Raw genomic sequence first — 16,593 nt, 5'->3', positions numbered from 1 at the left:
TAATGCATCAGTGATAAATAAATACCACTGTTTTAAATAGCAGCATTTCTATCGGAGCTGCGTGCGCTGTAGCTGAAGAAAGAGCTGAATGAACACCAGTAAACTGAAGCGCTTCATTAGCGGGTTAATTAGGCTATATGAGAATCAGATATAGAACATAAACATAATATTACGACTTTTATATGCACAGAAAGATGGAAATGCACAAGTTATTTTGAAGTTATGTGCTAGTCAGATGTGTAACTCCTGTATGTGCTCTTGGCTCTTCCCAAAACAATGTGCTGAGACACAGCAATTAAACCCACAGAATTCATGTTTTATTATAATAATGTTCTCATTACAATATTACGTACCCGACATTCCAACTCATAGTTATTAGCTTCTTAATGGTCACCCCCATTTTTGAACGTATACATGAAAGTTTACTATCCAAACTTATAATTCATGAACACTTTGGAACACAGACCTAAGGTTAGACTCTTTTTATGCACTGTACATTTTTTTATATATATATAAAATAAATATTTTACACAACAGGTTTTACACGAAAATTGATATAAAATTAAAGCCTTATGTCTAAATAAGTTATGTTCCAAAATTGAAATTGATATAAAAAAATTGAGGTTACTGTGTGATTTTATTTAGGGCGTAATACCACAAACAGCCACCGGATGCCATCCAAACTCCACTGAAATTTTCTTGATGCATTTTTCTGTCACACGTCTAAATTTCTCTGTCAATATTACTCCTATCACAAAAAGACCACCACATATGGGATCTTGAGATTTGGATCCTTCCAATGATATGTATTTTGTCAAGATTATAAAACATTGTGATTCTTAAAGACTGTAATACATTTTGTAATATGACACTTGACAAACCACACACTAAGGGGGAGGAGACTTTGCTGGGAAGCATGATGACTCCAAAAACACTGTTTTTTACTAATTTTACTTTGTGTCATGGAGTAAAAATTAATTCTCATGCCAGCGTAGAGGATGTATATGTGGCTGTGGGAGATGAAAACATTGTGTCAGCTTCACAAATGAATAATGCAATTGTGCTTTTTGTCAGCGCTATTGAGAAGGCCAATAAAATTAAGTTGCAAAATGGTGTGGTAATTAAGCTTAATTAGGGGTCATTTTATGTCAATTGTCAACATCAGTTGCCCAGTGGGTCGTGCTTGGACTCTGATTGCCGTCTGTGGCTATATGTGTTTTGTTATTTCTTACATTTTATTTAATCTTCTGTAGATTTTCTGGCTGTGATTTGTCAGATCAGCACTGTGAAATTGTGTCTTCAGCTCTACAATCCTCAAACTCTGTCTTGAAAGAGCTGGATCTGAGTAACAATGACCTGCAGGACTCTGGTGTAAAGATTATTTCTGATGGACTGAAGAATCCAAACTGTCAGCTGCAGATACTGAGGTATTAAGAACATATAAGAGATCATTTACAGTCAGCTGGTAGTCTGTAGATGATCTGTCTGTGTGTGTCTGTAGATGATCTGTCTGTGTGTGTCTGTAGATGATGTGTCTGTTTGTCTGTAGATGATCTGTCTGTGTGTGTCTGTAGATGATCTGTCTGTTTGTCTGTAGATGATCTGTCTGTGTGTGTCTGTAGATGATCTGTCTGTGTGTGTCTGTAGATGATCTGTGTGTGTGTCTGTAGATGATCTGTCTGTGTGTGTAGTAGATGATCTGTCTGTGTGTGTCTGTAGATGATCTGTCTGTGTGTGTCTGTAGATGATCTGTCTGTGTGTGTCTGTAGATGATCTGTCTGTGTGTGTCTGTAGATGATCTGTCTGTCTGTAGATGTCTGTCTGTGATGTGATGATGTGTCTGATGTGTCTGTCTGATCTGTCTGTGTTTCACTGTCTGTAGATGATCTGTCTGTCTGTCAAACTGTGTCTGTAGATGATCTGATCTGTGTGTGTCCTGTAGATGATCTGTGTGTGTCTGTAGATGATCTGTCTGTGTGTGTCTGTAGTATGATCTGATATGAGTTTGTAATGATCTGTCTGTCACAATGTTGTGTCTGTAGATGATCTGTCTGTGTGTGTCTGTAGATGATCTGTCTGTGTGTGTCTGTAGATGATCCGATGTGTCTGTAGATGATGTGACTGTTGATGTGTGTGTTCTGATTGCTGGCTGTAATCTCACTGCTCAGTGTTGTGAGAGTTTGTCATCAGCTCTACAATCCTCAAACTGTGTCCTGAGAGATCTGGATCTGAGTAACAATGACCTGCAGGACTCTGGTGTAAAGATTATTTCTCATGGACTGACAAATCCAAACTTTCAGCTGCAGATACTGAGGTAGAACATATGAAGATAATTTACAGTGAGATCACAATGTTGTGTCTGTCAACTGTGTCACTGTAGATGATTTGTCTGTGTGTCTGTAGATCTGACTGTATCTGTAGATGATCTGTCTGTTTGATGATCTGATGTGTGTGTCTGTAGATGATCTGTGTGTGATGATGATCTGATCTGTGTGTGTGTGTAGATGATCTGTCTGTGTGATCTGTGTGTCTGTAGATGATCTGACTGTGTGTAGATGATCTGACTGTGTGTCTGATGATCTGTGTGTCTGTAGATGATCTGACTGTGATCTGTCAGATGTGTAGATGATCTGACTGTGTGTCTAGATGATCTGTTTGTCTGTGATGATCTGACTGTGTCTGTAGTGATCTGTCTGTAGATGTCTGTGTAGATGATCCGATTGTGTCTGTAGATGATCTGATCTGTGTCTGTAGATGATTCGTGTGTCTGTAGATGATCCGATTGTGTGTCTGTAGATGATCTGACTGTGTGTCTGTAGATGATCCGACTGTCTGTAGATGATCTGACTGTGTGACTATAGATGATCCGACTGTGTCTGTAGATGATCTGATCTGTGTGTCTGTAGATGATCTGACTGTGTGTCTGTAGATGATCCGACTGTGTGTCTGTAGATGATCTGACTGTGTCTGTAGATAAACTTTCAGCTGATGATCCGATGAGATGATCCGACTGTGTCTGTAGATGATCTGTGTGTGTCTGTAGATGATCTGACTGTGTGTCTGTAGATGATCTGACTGTGTGTCTGTAGATGATCTGTCTGTGTGTCTGTAGATGATCTGACTGTGTGTGTCTGTAGATGATCTGACTGTGTCTGTAGATGATCTGACTGTGTGTAGATAATCTGTCTGCGTGTGTCTGTAGATGATCCATGTGATGATGTGACTGTGTGTGTGTCTGACTGTAATGTGTGTGTTCTGCTCTCTTTCAGACTTGCTGGCTGTAATTTCACTGCTCAGTGTTGTGAGAGTTTGTCATCAGCTCTACAATCCTCAAACTGTGTCCTGAGAGAACTGGATCTGAGTAACAATCACCTGCAGGACTCTGGTGTGAAGTTTATTTCTCATGGACTGAAGAATCCAAACTTTCAGCTGCAGATACTGAGGTATTAAGAACATATAAGAGATCATTTACAGTCAGCTGGTCACAATGTTGATGTGTGTTTGTAGATGATCTGTCTGTGTGTGTCTGTATATTATCTGTTTGTGTCTGTAGATGATCTGACTGTTGATGTGTGTTCTGCTGCTCTATTTCAGTCTTGCTGGCTGTAATCTCACTGCTCAGTGTTGTGAGAGTTTGTCATCAGCTCTACAATCCTCAAACTGTGTCCTGAGAGAACTGGATCTGAGTAACAATGACCTGCAGGACTCTGGTGTAAAGTTTATTTCTGATGAACTGAAGAGTCCAAACTGTCAGCTGCAGATACTGAGGTATTAATTGTTCCAATTGCAAATGTTTTGGTATTCACATGCTTATTGTTTTTGTTTGCACTGCAACAACAAAAAAACAGAGAAGAAAAGTCACACTTTTCACACTGAAAATTTTACACAGAACTCAAAAATGGGCTGTGTCCACTGTGCACAATATCATTAAGAGGTTTACAGCCCATGCCAGTGTAGCTAACCTTTCTGGACGTGGACGGAAGAGCAAAATTAATAAAAAATTACAATGAAGGATTGTTTGAATGGTGGATAAAGAACCCCAATTAACTTCCAAACAAATTCAAGCTGATCTGTAGACACAGGGTACAACAGTGTCAGCTCACACTATCTGTCGAAAGGGACGCTATGGTAGGAGACCAGGAGGACACCACTGCTGACACAAAGGCATAAAAAAACAACTGGAGTTTGCCAAAACTTATGTGACAAAACTACAATCCTTCTGGGAGAACGTACTGTGGACAGATGAGACAAAAGTAGAGCTTTTTGGTAAAGGACATCATGGCACTGTTTACAGAAAACGAAATGAAGCCTTCAAAGAAAAGAACACAGTCTCTACAGTCAAACATGGTGGAGGTTCAAAGATGTTTTGGGGTTGCTTAGCTGCTTCTGGCACTGGATGCCTCAGCTGTGTGAAGGGTGTCATGAAATCTGATGATTACCAAAGAATTTTGGGGTGCAACGTAGTGGCCAGTGTCAGAAAGCTGCGTCTCCACCAGATGTCATGTGTCTTCCAGCAGGACAATGACCCGAAACACACTTCAAAAACACTCAGAAATGGTTAAAAACAAAGCGCTGGAGAGTTCTGAAATGGCCAGCAGTGAGTCCAGATCTGAATCCCATAGAACACCTGTGGAGAGATCTCAAAACAGCATCCTTCAAATCTGAATGACCTGGAGCAGTTTGCAAAAGAGGAGTGGTCCAAAATTCCAGTACAGAGGTGTAAGAAACTCATTCATGGCTACAGGAAGCGACTGATTTCAGTTATTTTTTCCAAAGGGAGTCCTACCAGATATTAAGTGTGCCAATAATTTTGTCCAATGCATTTTTTGTGTTCTGTGTGGCATTGACTTTTCTTCTGTTTTTTTTGTGTTGTTCCAATGCAAACAAAAAAAAAAAAATCAAATAAAATAAACAAACATGTGAGCACAAAAACATTTGCAACTGCAACAATTTTCTGAGAAAAGGGTTGCATTTTCTGACAGAATTGCAAGGGTGCCAATATTTTTGGCCATGACTGTATGAGTCAGGGGTGTCAAACTCAGTTCCTGGAGGGCCGCAGCCCTGCAGAGTTTTGTTCCAACCTTGCTCCAACACACATACTATGCAGTTTTCAATTAAGCCTGAAGGACTTAATTAACTGGATCAGGTGTGTTTAATTAGGGTTGCATCTAAACTCTGCAGGGCTGCAGCCCTCCAGGAACTGAGTTTGACGCCCTGATATAAGTGATCATTTACAGTCAACTGGTCACAATATTGTGTCTGGAAATGATCCGATTGTGTGTCTGTAGATGATCTGACTGTTGATGTGTGTGTTCTGCTCTCTTTCAGTCTTGCTGGCTGTAATCTCACTGCTCAGTGTTGTGAGAGTTTGTCATCAGCTCTACAATCCTCAAACTGTGTTCTGAGAGAACTGGATCTGAGTAACAATGACCTGCAGGACTCAGGTGTAAAGTTTATTTCTCATGGACTGAAGAATCCAAACTGTCAGCTGCAGATACTGAGGTATTAAGAACATAAAAGAGATCATTTACAGTCAACTGATCACAATGTTGATGTGTGTCTGTAGATGATCTGTCTGTGTGTGTCTGTAGGTTGTCTGGCTGTATGGTGACAGAGGAAGGCTGTGGTTATTTGTCTTCAGCTCTGAGTTCAAACCCCTCACACCTGAGAGAGCTGGATCTGAGCTACAATCACCCAGGACAATCAGGAGTGCAGCTGCTCAAACACAAACTGGAGGATCCAAACTATAAACTGCAGATACTCAAGTATGTCAAACACTAATACTGACATACTGAATGTGTGTGTGAATGATGCAGATCTACATTAATGTGTGTTTGTGTGTTTATAGTGTGGATCATGGAGGAGAGAACATGATGACAGCAGGACTACGAAAGTGTAGGTCTACAAAAACACACACACACACACACACACACACACACACACATTTCCTCATGTAGACCAAAAAATGTCTCCAAAGGACAAGGATTTTGGATATTTATGGGAATGTCCCCGTCACTATACTGGGGCTCAATATGTTTGGTCTTAAGTGCAGCTGCACTCATGTTTTGCTGCAGGACAGCAACTGTGAGTTTATTTTCTGTCATCTTTGCAGAACTGTGAAATGAAGAGTGAACAAAGTAACAAATCTTTAGCAACAGTTTGAAAGTGAACAGCACAAAACAGACACAATACTACACTGTAAAAGGTTTTCACCAGTTTCAACTTAAAAACTTAAGTTCAGCAGCTGCCTATTTAAAATTTAAGTTAAATCAACTTAAAACTACAAGTCATTTTAACTCATTACAATAAAATGAGTTAAAATGATGTGACTTTTAAGTTCATTTTTATGTTAGCCAACAAAGATTAGCTGCTGCTGTAGTTTTGTTACTCTGAGTTTAGTCTGAATCACTTTATGTACAGGTCTGCATTTTTTAAAAGTTGATCGTACAGACCAATAGTGGCCATGGGTCTAATAATAATATTAATATTGTCAATCATAGCAAGGAGTCGTGGAACAATATAGCAAATTCACTCACGTAATATCCACTCACTGTCACCCTCCCAGCTATCTACTATGATTTCATCTTCGCTTCCTTCACCTAAACAGTTCTCATCGCTTGATGCTAACACTGCTACTGATACTTTCTGCTCCACCCTTACATCTTGTTTAGACACTGTCTGCCCCCTGTCTTCCAGGCCGGCCCGTACCACCCATTCTGCCCCTTTGCTGTCTGAAGTTTTCAGTGAACATCATTCTAAGCTCAGGGCTGCTGAAAGGTTATGGCGCAAATCAAAAAATTTCTACTGACCTCAATGTGTATCAGTCACTCCTCTCTTCCTTCTCTGCTAATGTTTGCACTGCTAAAAAGACATACAGTACTATCATAACAAAATTAACAATTTGTCTAACTCTTGCATGCTCTTTAAAACATTTTTCGCTCCTTTGTCCTCCTTCCCCCTGGTTTCAGCAGTGGAGGCTGCTTTGCTCTCAGGTGTGAAACCCTAAGACTGGCAAGAGTGGATTTCAAATCTTCAGTACTGATCTTGCTGGATCTGTCCACTGCTTTTGACACAGTTAACCACTAGATCCTCCTGTCAACCCATTTGGCAAAGGGCATCTCAGGAACCGCACTCCAGTGGTTTGAGTCTTCAGACAGGTCCTTCAAGGAATCTTAGAGAGGTGAGCTATCCAAGTCACAACATCTAGCTACTGGGGTACCTCAGGGCTCAGTTCTTGGACAGCTTCTCTTCTCTGTCTACATGGCATCACTAGGTTCTGTCATTCAGAAACATGGCTTTTCATATCACTGCTATACTGATGACACTCAACTCTACCTCTCATTCCATCCTGATGATCCGGTGATAGCTGCTCACATCTCAGCTTGTCTAACAGACATTTCTTGTTGGATGAAGGACCATCACCTTCAACTCAATCTTGCCAAGACAGAACTGCTTGTGGTTCCATCAAACCCATCGTTTCATCACAATTTCACCATCCAGTTAGGCACTTCAACCATAACTCCTTCAAAATCAGCCAGAAAGCTTGGAGTTGTGATTGATGATCAGCTGACTTTCTCAGACCACACTGTTAAAACTGCCGGTCCTGCAGATTTGCTTTATTCAACATCAGGAAGATCAGGCCCTTTCTTTCAGAACATGCTTCACAACTCCTTGTTCAAGCTCTTGTTCTTCCCCAGGCTGGACTATTGCAGTGCTCTTTTGACAGGTCTTCCAGCCAGTTCTATTAAACCTTTATAATTAATCCAGAATGGCTACCAATAGCTGCATAAAGTTCATGGCATTAGTGAATGAAAAATTAATTTTTAATGAGCTGAAAAGAAGCACATCATACCTCTCTTCATCAGTTTGCACTGGCTACCAGTAGCTGCTCGCATAAAGTTCATGGCATTAGTGTTTGCCTACAAAACCACCACAGGCTCTGCACCCCTTCACCTAAATTCATTACTTCAGATTTATGTGTCCTCCAGATGCTTGCGTTCTGCAAGTGAACGGTGCATTATTGTGGCATCCCAAAGAGGCACAAAATCACTTTTACGCACTTTCACATTAAATGTTCTCTCCTGGTGGAATGACCTGCCCAACTCAATCCCAACAGCTGAGTCCTTAGCCATCCTCAAGAATCGGCTAAAAACACATCTCTTCCATCTTTATTTGACCCTCCAACTCTAGCACTCACTATTCTAATTATATTCTTTATTAAAAAAAAAACCTGCCCTTTTAGACTTACTCATTTACCTTCGTGTTTTCTTAAAGAATCATCTGTTTTATTATAGAATTAAAATTCTAAATGTAAATGTAATATTTTACACTTCTACACTACCTTACAGCACAGCTGATTTTAACAGTTGACCGGAAATTACTGAGCTGTCTTATCTAAAACCAGTAAGTAACTGTGCATATAGTCAGTTGCAGCTTTACTTTTTAGTTTTATTTCTATGTTGTTACAGCCCATTTTGATAGGGTGAAACACAAGCAAGTGATGTTAATGGAATTCCAGCCACAGCCAATGGATCAACCAAAACACCATATATAAGTTTAAACAATTAATTAAAAAAGAATTAAATAAATATAAGGAGCAATAGCTTCATAGTGGCCCGAGCAAAATCAGCTAATAAAATAAAATACATAAATCACCAAATTATAAAGAAAATAAAATTACAAATGAACTTCCTTAGCTCCCTAAATAAAAACACATCAAAAAATTAGATCATTAGCAGTCCACTCCTACACGCCAGGAATTTGGTTAGACTGTACAACAGAAAATAGTCGGTACAGAATAGAGCATGAATAGAGTAAACAGCAAACAGTAACCACAAAACTGTTGGTGATCTGTTGACGGAGGTGGAACCCAGAGCTCCTCAGGCCACATCAACAAACACCACAGTGAGCTTGCCATGTTTTGGTAGCGCCGCCCTTTTAATGTCAGCCAATTCAGTTACTTATATATATATGAAGAGTTCAGATGCTAAACCCCCTAAAAGCCATCTCGGTCAAAAATGAGATAATGATACTGAGTGAATGCTCCTGACACATGGTATGTGTACATTAAATACTTTTACTTCAAACTTGCTAAAATCCAGGCTCAGCCCAATCAGAAGTACCAGTACTTACATAGAAACCTATACAAAGTAGCCAGAAAGAAATGCTCATTTTAAAGAAATACATCAGATGGATTTAGAGGCTTTTGCATCTGAACTCTTCATATATATCAGAATATATATACAGAAAATAAGTGTTCTCATTTTGTGCAGCAAAAGTAGAAGTGGTTCAGTCAAAATGCTGCATTTATAACTGCATGAGAGGATAATATTTGAGCTGTAAGTTTTACGCTGACATGTTGCAAGCTTTAAACATCACAACTGACAAACATATGGAATACAGTCAGATACGCAAATTATCTTATTTTGACATCACTGAACAAATAATCTGATTTATTAATAAAGTCATGTAAACACAGCTTACTTGCATTGTCAGGTTATTGATGTGCATGTAAACGTGCTCAGTGACTGTCTGTAGTCTGGAGCCCATGGACATCACCAAAGTCTGAGTTTCTTCCCTGGAGATGATTTGCCAGGTCTTCACTGCAGTCACCTTAAGTTGCTGCTTGTTTGTGGATCTTTCTGCCTTCGTTCTTGTCTTCAGTAACTGAAAAGCAGTCTATTGGATTGAGATCAGGCGACTGACTTGGCCATTGAAGAATGCTCCATTTCTTTGCCTTCAAAAAGTCTTGAGTTGCTTTCGCAGTATGTTTAGGGTCATTATCCGTCTGCACTGTGAAGCTGCGTCCTGTCAGTTTTGTAGTGTTTGTCTGAATGTGACCAGAGAGTGTAGCCTTAAACACCTCAGAATTCATCCTGCTACTTCTGTCAGCAGTTACATCATCAATAAACACCAGTGAGCCCGTTCCATTGGCAGCCATATACAGTAGTCAACATTTGAAGTGGATCAAAACCTTTTATCAAAGTTGTCCTAAAACCAAAACAATACCAGTTCTTGTCTTAGGACAACTTTGATGAACTTTTCTGATCCACTTCAAATGTTGACTACTGTATGCTCTTGCCATAAAACTGTGTTTGACACTTGATGTGGTGTGCTTGGGATTGTGAGCTGTTCCCTTCTTTCGCCATATTTTCCTCTTCCCATCAGTTTGGTACAAGTTAATCTTGGCTTTATCAGTCCAAAGAATCTTATTCCAGAACATGGGAGGCTTTCTTAGATGTTTTCTGGCAAAGTCTAATCTTGCTTTCCTGTTCTTGAATGTTACAAGTGGTTTGCATAAACCTGCGTTTACATTCATGAAGGCGTCTCTTGATTGTAGATTTTGAGAATGATGTGCCTACCTCCTCCAGAGTATTCTTGATTTCTGTTGATGTTATGAAGGGGCTTTTCTTCACCAAGGGAAGGATTCTGCGATCATCCACTTTAGTTGTCTTCCGTGTTCTTCCAGGCCTTTTGATGTTGTTGAGTTCACCAGTGCTTTCCTTCTTAACAAAAATGTGGCCAGGTGTTGATCTGGCCACACCTAAGGTTCCCCTTCAGGAACTCGAGCCGCGTCCAAAAACGCTATGGGAACGCCTTCAGCGTGACTGCACTCTGAATCACATGTGAAATCAGTCCAATGAAAGAGCGAGACGTCATAGGCGGGTGACGTCACCAACCAGGAAGCTATAAATACACATGCGTCGGAAACCGGCGTCAGCTTCTGTCTTTCAGCAGCGCTCTGTGTCTGTGTGTTTGTGCTCGTTTTGGTTGCTAGTTTGCACCACTTTTATTTTCTGAGCACAATGTCTGGTGAGAAAAGAAAAGAGAAATCTAAGCATGTAGACAAACCATGTTTTAGAGCATGTGTTCCTCCCTGCCCTCGTTACATCACGAGCGGGGATACACATGCTCTATGCATGGTTTGTCTGGGAGCGGGGCATGCGGCATTGGCTCTCGAGGGGGCCGATTGCCCGCACTGCGATCGTCTCCCGATGCGCACGCTCCGCTCCCGGACGGCTCTCTTCGAGGAGGGAGCCTTCACCAGCGTTCCCCGCGGGTCTGGTCCCGCTTCCGCCGAGGCGGAGCGGTCACTGCACTCGTGGGGATCGCAGTTGGATCTGCTGGAGGGTATGGAGACGGGTGACCCCCTATCTCCTGCCTCACCCAGCAGATCCGCAGCCCGTTCCGCGGGTTCGGAAGCCCGCACTGCGGTTTCTTCCCCCCGGGGAATGGGCTCGATGGTCCGACTATCATCCTCCGAGGGGGGTGATGTCGAGATCGTTGAAGAAATGCCCCAGTCTGTGCAGTATGAGGAGCTGCTGAAGGTTGTGACTCGTGCGGTGGAGAAATTAAAATTAGATTGGCCCGCCGAGTCACAGGCTGAGCCGCAGAAAAGCAGATTAGATGAGAGATTTCTGCGGTCTCGGCCACCTTCAGCCCGCCGAGCCTTCCTTTCTTCTCCTCGGTGTGGAGATCGTGGAATTCTCCGTTTTCAGCCCGCTTGTTTATCCCTGCTTCCTACAATTATGGCAGCATTGCGGGGTTGGATGAGCGCGGCTATAGAGCGATGCCACGGGTGGAACAGACACTCGCCAGCTATCTGTCCCCCAGTTCGGCATCGTCTCTTAAGGCTCCGGCATTGCCGACCAAACCGCTGCAGTCACCTCAGCGTTGGTCGGCAAGGGGTATACGGCGGCAGGTCAGGCTGGTGCATGTCTGCACACAATGTCCGTGTTGCAGGCATACCAGGCTGACCTGCTGAAAGAGCTGGATGAGGGAGAAGAGATCAAAGACACTGACATCCGGAGATTAGGAGAACCGCTGATCTTGCTCTCCGCTCGTGCTATTGGGCGGTCTATGGCAGCCCTAGTGGCCACGGAGAGACACCTTTGGTTGACCCTGTCCGATATGAAAGAAAAGGACAGGGTCTTCCTTTTGGATGCCCCGCTTTCGCCTTCTGGCCTGTTCGGCGACTCTGTCAACTCGGTCGTCGACAGGTACCAGGAGGCTCGTAAACAAGCGGCAGCGTTCCAGCGGTTCCTCCTCTCCGCCATCCAGCTCGCGAGGCTGCTGGGCGGGAGCAGCCTCGGCCGTCTACCAGCTCCTCGTACAGAGATGCACAGAAACAGAGCGTGGCCACTCGCACTCGGAAAGGCGGGGTGCATCGCATTCTTCGGTGTCCGCCTCCCCCCTGTGCCCTCAGGAGACCGGTCTGCTAACCCTGCCGGTGCTTCAGGGCTTCCAGCGAGCATACACCTCGGTTTCTTCCGCCCGGAAACGTAGTGGGGCCGGGGAGCTCGCTACCCCCGAGGGGGTCTCAGGGGCCGCCAGTTCAGGTGCTTCCTGCCGGGGAACCGTTACAGGATACCGTTCTGGTGGCTCAACTAACACCAGAGACCAGTCTCGAGAGGCTGGTTCCCTTAGTAGATCATTTGGCAGCGTGGAAACTACTGCCCAATGTGTCTGCTTGGGTCCTGCACACTGTAGAAAGAGGGTATCGGATACAGTTCGGCGCACCTCCGCCGCCGTTCATCGGGGTCTCCCCCACCTTGGTGGGTCCCGAGTAGGGTCTGGTAATGGACCAAGAAGTAGCTTCTCTTCTGAGGAAGGAGGCCATCGAGGTGGTCTCTCCTCACGACAGGGAGTCCGGGTTCTACAGCCGGTACTTCATTGTTCCGAAGAAGGATGGGGGCCTACGTCCCATCTTAGATCTTCGTGTTCTGAACCGCTCAGTCATGAAGCTGAAGTTCCGGATGTCGAGATGTTGTGCTCGCTCACATGAAAGAGTTGGGGCTGAGACTGAACGCCAAGAAAAGTGTGCTGTCTCCATCACAGAGGACCACTTATCTAGGCGTGGTGTGGGATTCGACCACGATGCAGGCACGTATGTCTCCTGCTCGGATAGAGTCGATCCTCGCTGCAGTCAAGAGTCAAAGAAGGCCGGTCACTCACTGTCAAGCAGTTTCAACAACTGCTGGGTCTGATGGCAGCTGCGTCCAACGTGATACCTTTTGGCCTGCTGTACATGAGACCCCTACAGTGGTGGCTCAAAACCAGGGGGTTCTCCCCGAGGGGAAACCCGCTTTGCATGATCAAGGTCACGCGGCGATGCCTACGTGCCTTGGACATGTGGAGGAAACCCTGGTTCCTGTCTCAGGGCCCGGTGCTGGGAGCTCCTTGTCGCCACGTAACGCTAGCAACAGATGCTTCCCTCACCGGTTGGGGTGCGGTCATGAGTGGCCACACCGCCCGCGGTCTATGGAGAGGTCACCAACTCACATGGCACATAAATTGCCTGGAGATGCTGGCCGTGTATCAAGCGCTGAAGCACTTTCTCCCGGACCTGAGAGACCGTCATGTGTTGGTTTGCACCGACAACACAGCGGTGGTCTCTTACATCAACCACCAGGGAGGTCTGCGTTCGCGCCCCTTGTACAAGCTGGCGCACCAGATCCTTGTGTGGTCCCGGGGCTTCGTCTGTACGCGTTTCCCCCATCACTCTGCTCCCAGGAGTTCTAGAGAGAGTGCGCCGGGACGGGGTGTCCCTCCTCCTAGTAGCCCCGTACTGGCCGGCCGAGTATGGTTCTCGGACCTGATTTCTCTCCTCGACGGCTCTCCATGGGAGATTCCCGTCAGGAGGGATCTCCTCTCACAGGCGGGGGCACCATGTTCCACCCTCGCCCGGAGCTGTGGAAGCTTTGGGTGTGGCCTCTGAGGGGGCACACCTCTTAGCTTCCGGTCTCTCAACCGAGGTTGTTGAGACCATCCTCCAATCTAGAGCTCCTTCTACGAGGAAACTTTACGCCTTGAAGTGGAAGCTTTTCACTTCTTGGTGCGGACGCCACCAGCAAGACCCAGTTAACTGCCCAGTTGGTACAGTGCTGGAGTTCCTGCAGGACAGGCTTTCCGCAGGGTTATCCCACTCCACCTTAAAGGTCTACGTGGCGGAAATTGCGGCCTACCACGCCCCTCTCGGTGGTCTCTCTGTGGGTAAAGACCCCCTTGTTTCACGTGTTCTCCGTGGTGCGCTGAGGCGTAGGCCTCCTGTACGTTCTCGTGTTCCCTCATGGGACTTGTCGCTGGTGCTAGAGGCTCTTTGTAGGCCTCCCTTCGAGCCAATTGAAGAGATTTCTGATTGTCACCTTACGATTAAGACAGTTTTGCTTATCGCGATTACTTCTCTAAAGAGAGTTGGGGATCTTCAGGCCCTTTCAGTGGCCCCTTCTTTTCTGGACTTTGCGCCAGGTTTGGCAAAGGCCTTTTTGCACCCTCATCCGGGTTATATCCCTAAAGTCCCCTCCTCAGCACCACGGCCAGTCGTACTACAGGCCTTTTTATCCTCCTCCCTTCCGGGAGCCCGACCAGCAGAAGCTAAACTGTATGTGTCCAGTTCGAGCGCTAGACACATACGTCCACAGAGCCGCCATGTGGAGAAAATCTGATCAACTTTTCGTTTGCTATGGTCCGGCTAAGCGAGGCTTTCTGGCCACCAAACAAACTTTGAGTCGTTGGATTGTGGATGCTATCTCTAGTGCATATGAGTCCTCTGTTCTCCCTCCTCCTTTAGGGGTCAAGGCTCACTCAACTCGGAGTGTTTCTGCCTCCAAGGCTTTTCTTGAAGGTGTTTCCATGCAAGACATCTGTAATGCTGCGGGATGGTCCACGCCCCTTACTTTTGTCAGGTTTTATGACCTGGACTTGCGAGTCGCTCCTGGCTCTTCCGTCCTTCGTCCTAGCTCTTTCTAGGCAGGGACTTGGATTCTGGCAGCGTGGGCATCTCGTTCCCATAGCGTTTTTGGATGCGGCTCGAGTTCCTGAAGGGGAACGTCTCAGGTTACATATGTAACCCTGGTTCCCCGAGGGAATGAGACGCCGCGTCTCGAGGCCTTCATCCTGCATCCCTGTGAATGCTGCTTCTCTCTTGAAGCTGACGCCGGTTTCTGACGCACGTGTATTTATAGCTTCCTGGTTGGTGACGTCACCCACCTATGACGTCTCGCTCTTTCATTGGACTGATTTCACATGTGATTTAGAGCACGGTCACGCTGAAGGCGTTCCCATAGCGTTTTCGGACGCGGCGTCTCGTTCCCTCAGGGAACCAGGGTTACATACGTAACCTGAGAGTTTTTTGCTGTCTCTCTTATAGATTTATGTTGATTTTTTTCAGCCTAATGATGGCCTCCTTCACTTTCATCAAGATCTCCTTGGACTTCCTATTGGTCAAACAGCTTCCAAATGCCAATTTGATACGTCATATCAGCTCCAGAGCTCTTATCTGCTTAATTTGTCTTGAAGGAATGGACAGCACCTGATCAATTAACCTCATCTTAGTCAGCTGTCCAAATACTATTGAGCCCCTGAAAATGGAGGTACTTTGCTTCAAATGGCTGTAACTCCTAAATAGTAAATGTCATAGTTTTTGTGCAACCTCTTAAAATAAAGCTAAAATCACATCTTGATTGTTTTATTTATTGTAGTGGTGTATAAAGGCAAAAGCACAAAAACTCTGAAAAAGTGTCTGAATACTTCCATATCTGAATGTATTTTTCAAGATGTGTTAATATCTTAATGTGTTTTCCTTCTATTCACTTTTTTCTTAAACTTTTTGTTTAATTGTTTAGCATTAAATCATTTTGGGATGTTTGCTAAAATTGTTGGATGTGGTATATGGTCACTGATGTATTATAATGTTCAAGAAATGAAGACATTCCTGTTCAGTCCTGAAACTTGTTGTGTAAACACACACAGACACACATCTTCACTGTTGTGTTGTTCCTGATGTTTCACTGTTCTTGTGTTCAGATGCCTGTGATCTCACACTGGATCCAAACACAGCAAACACTCGACTCATTCTGTCTGATGACAACAGGAAGATCACAGGTGTGGAAGATCATCAGCCGTATCGTGATCGTCCAGAGAGATTTGATGTCCTCCTTCAGGTTCTGTGTGTTGAGAGTCTGACTGAACGCTGTTACTGGGAGACTGAATTGAGTGGATATAAGGCTGATATATCAGTGTCATATAAAGGAATCAACAGGAAAGGAGGTTGGACTGACTGTTGGTTTGGATTAAATGTTAAATCCTGGAGTCTGAACTGCTCTGATAACAGATTCACTGTTTGTCACAACAATAACAAAACTGAAATACCTGCTGTCCATTCTCACTCTCATAGAGTAGGAGTGTATGTGGATGTGTCGGCCGGCTCTCTGTCCTTCTACAGCGTCTCTGACACACACACACTCACACACTTACACACATTCAACACCACATTCACTGAACCCCTCTGTGCTGGATTCAGGGTTGATTATGGTTCCTCAGTGTCTCTGTGTGATATTAAACGATAGAGAGACTCTCTGTAAATCCTCTTTCTGATGTTCACATGCACACAAACTCAACAAATCTCACATCATTACATTTGTATTCATTCATTTTTAATTATTTTTCCATTGTCATTAGTTAATAATCCAGATCAGAAACACATACTGTTCTGAATCTTTCATAAACAGAGTAACGGCTATAACAAGGCTTGCAAACACTGGTATTCTACCATCCCCTATACAGCTTGAGAACAGATTTGAATCATTAATGATG

The 16,593-nt window shown here is 44.2% G+C and overlaps 1 protein-coding gene across 1 annotated transcript; it reads left to right on the top strand.

Moving 5' to 3' along the window:
* The first annotated feature begins 1,999 nt into the window (after window positions 1-1,999).
* On the top strand, window positions 2,000-16,572 carry LOC127158661 (ribonuclease inhibitor-like). The gene is made up of 8 exons (XM_051101700.1): window positions 2,000-2,003; window positions 2,113-2,314; window positions 3,270-3,443; window positions 3,595-3,768; window positions 5,329-5,502; window positions 5,592-5,765; window positions 5,849-5,895; window positions 15,805-16,572. Exons 1-8 carry the CDS (start codon window positions 2,000-2,002, stop codon window positions 16,344-16,346), a joined length of 1,491 nt encoding a protein of 496 aa, XP_050957657.1. The 3' UTR covers window positions 16,347-16,572.
* Window positions 16,573-16,593: the final 21 nt, after the last annotated feature.

The sequence above is a fragment of the Labeo rohita genome, unplaced genomic scaffold (genome assembly GCF_022985175.1).
Source record: "Labeo rohita strain BAU-BD-2019 unplaced genomic scaffold, IGBB_LRoh.1.0 scaffold_1622, whole genome shotgun sequence".
Taxonomy (NCBI): domain Eukaryota; kingdom Metazoa; phylum Chordata; class Actinopteri; order Cypriniformes; family Cyprinidae; genus Labeo; species Labeo rohita.
This window is presented reverse-complemented; position numbering and strand designations above follow the sequence as displayed.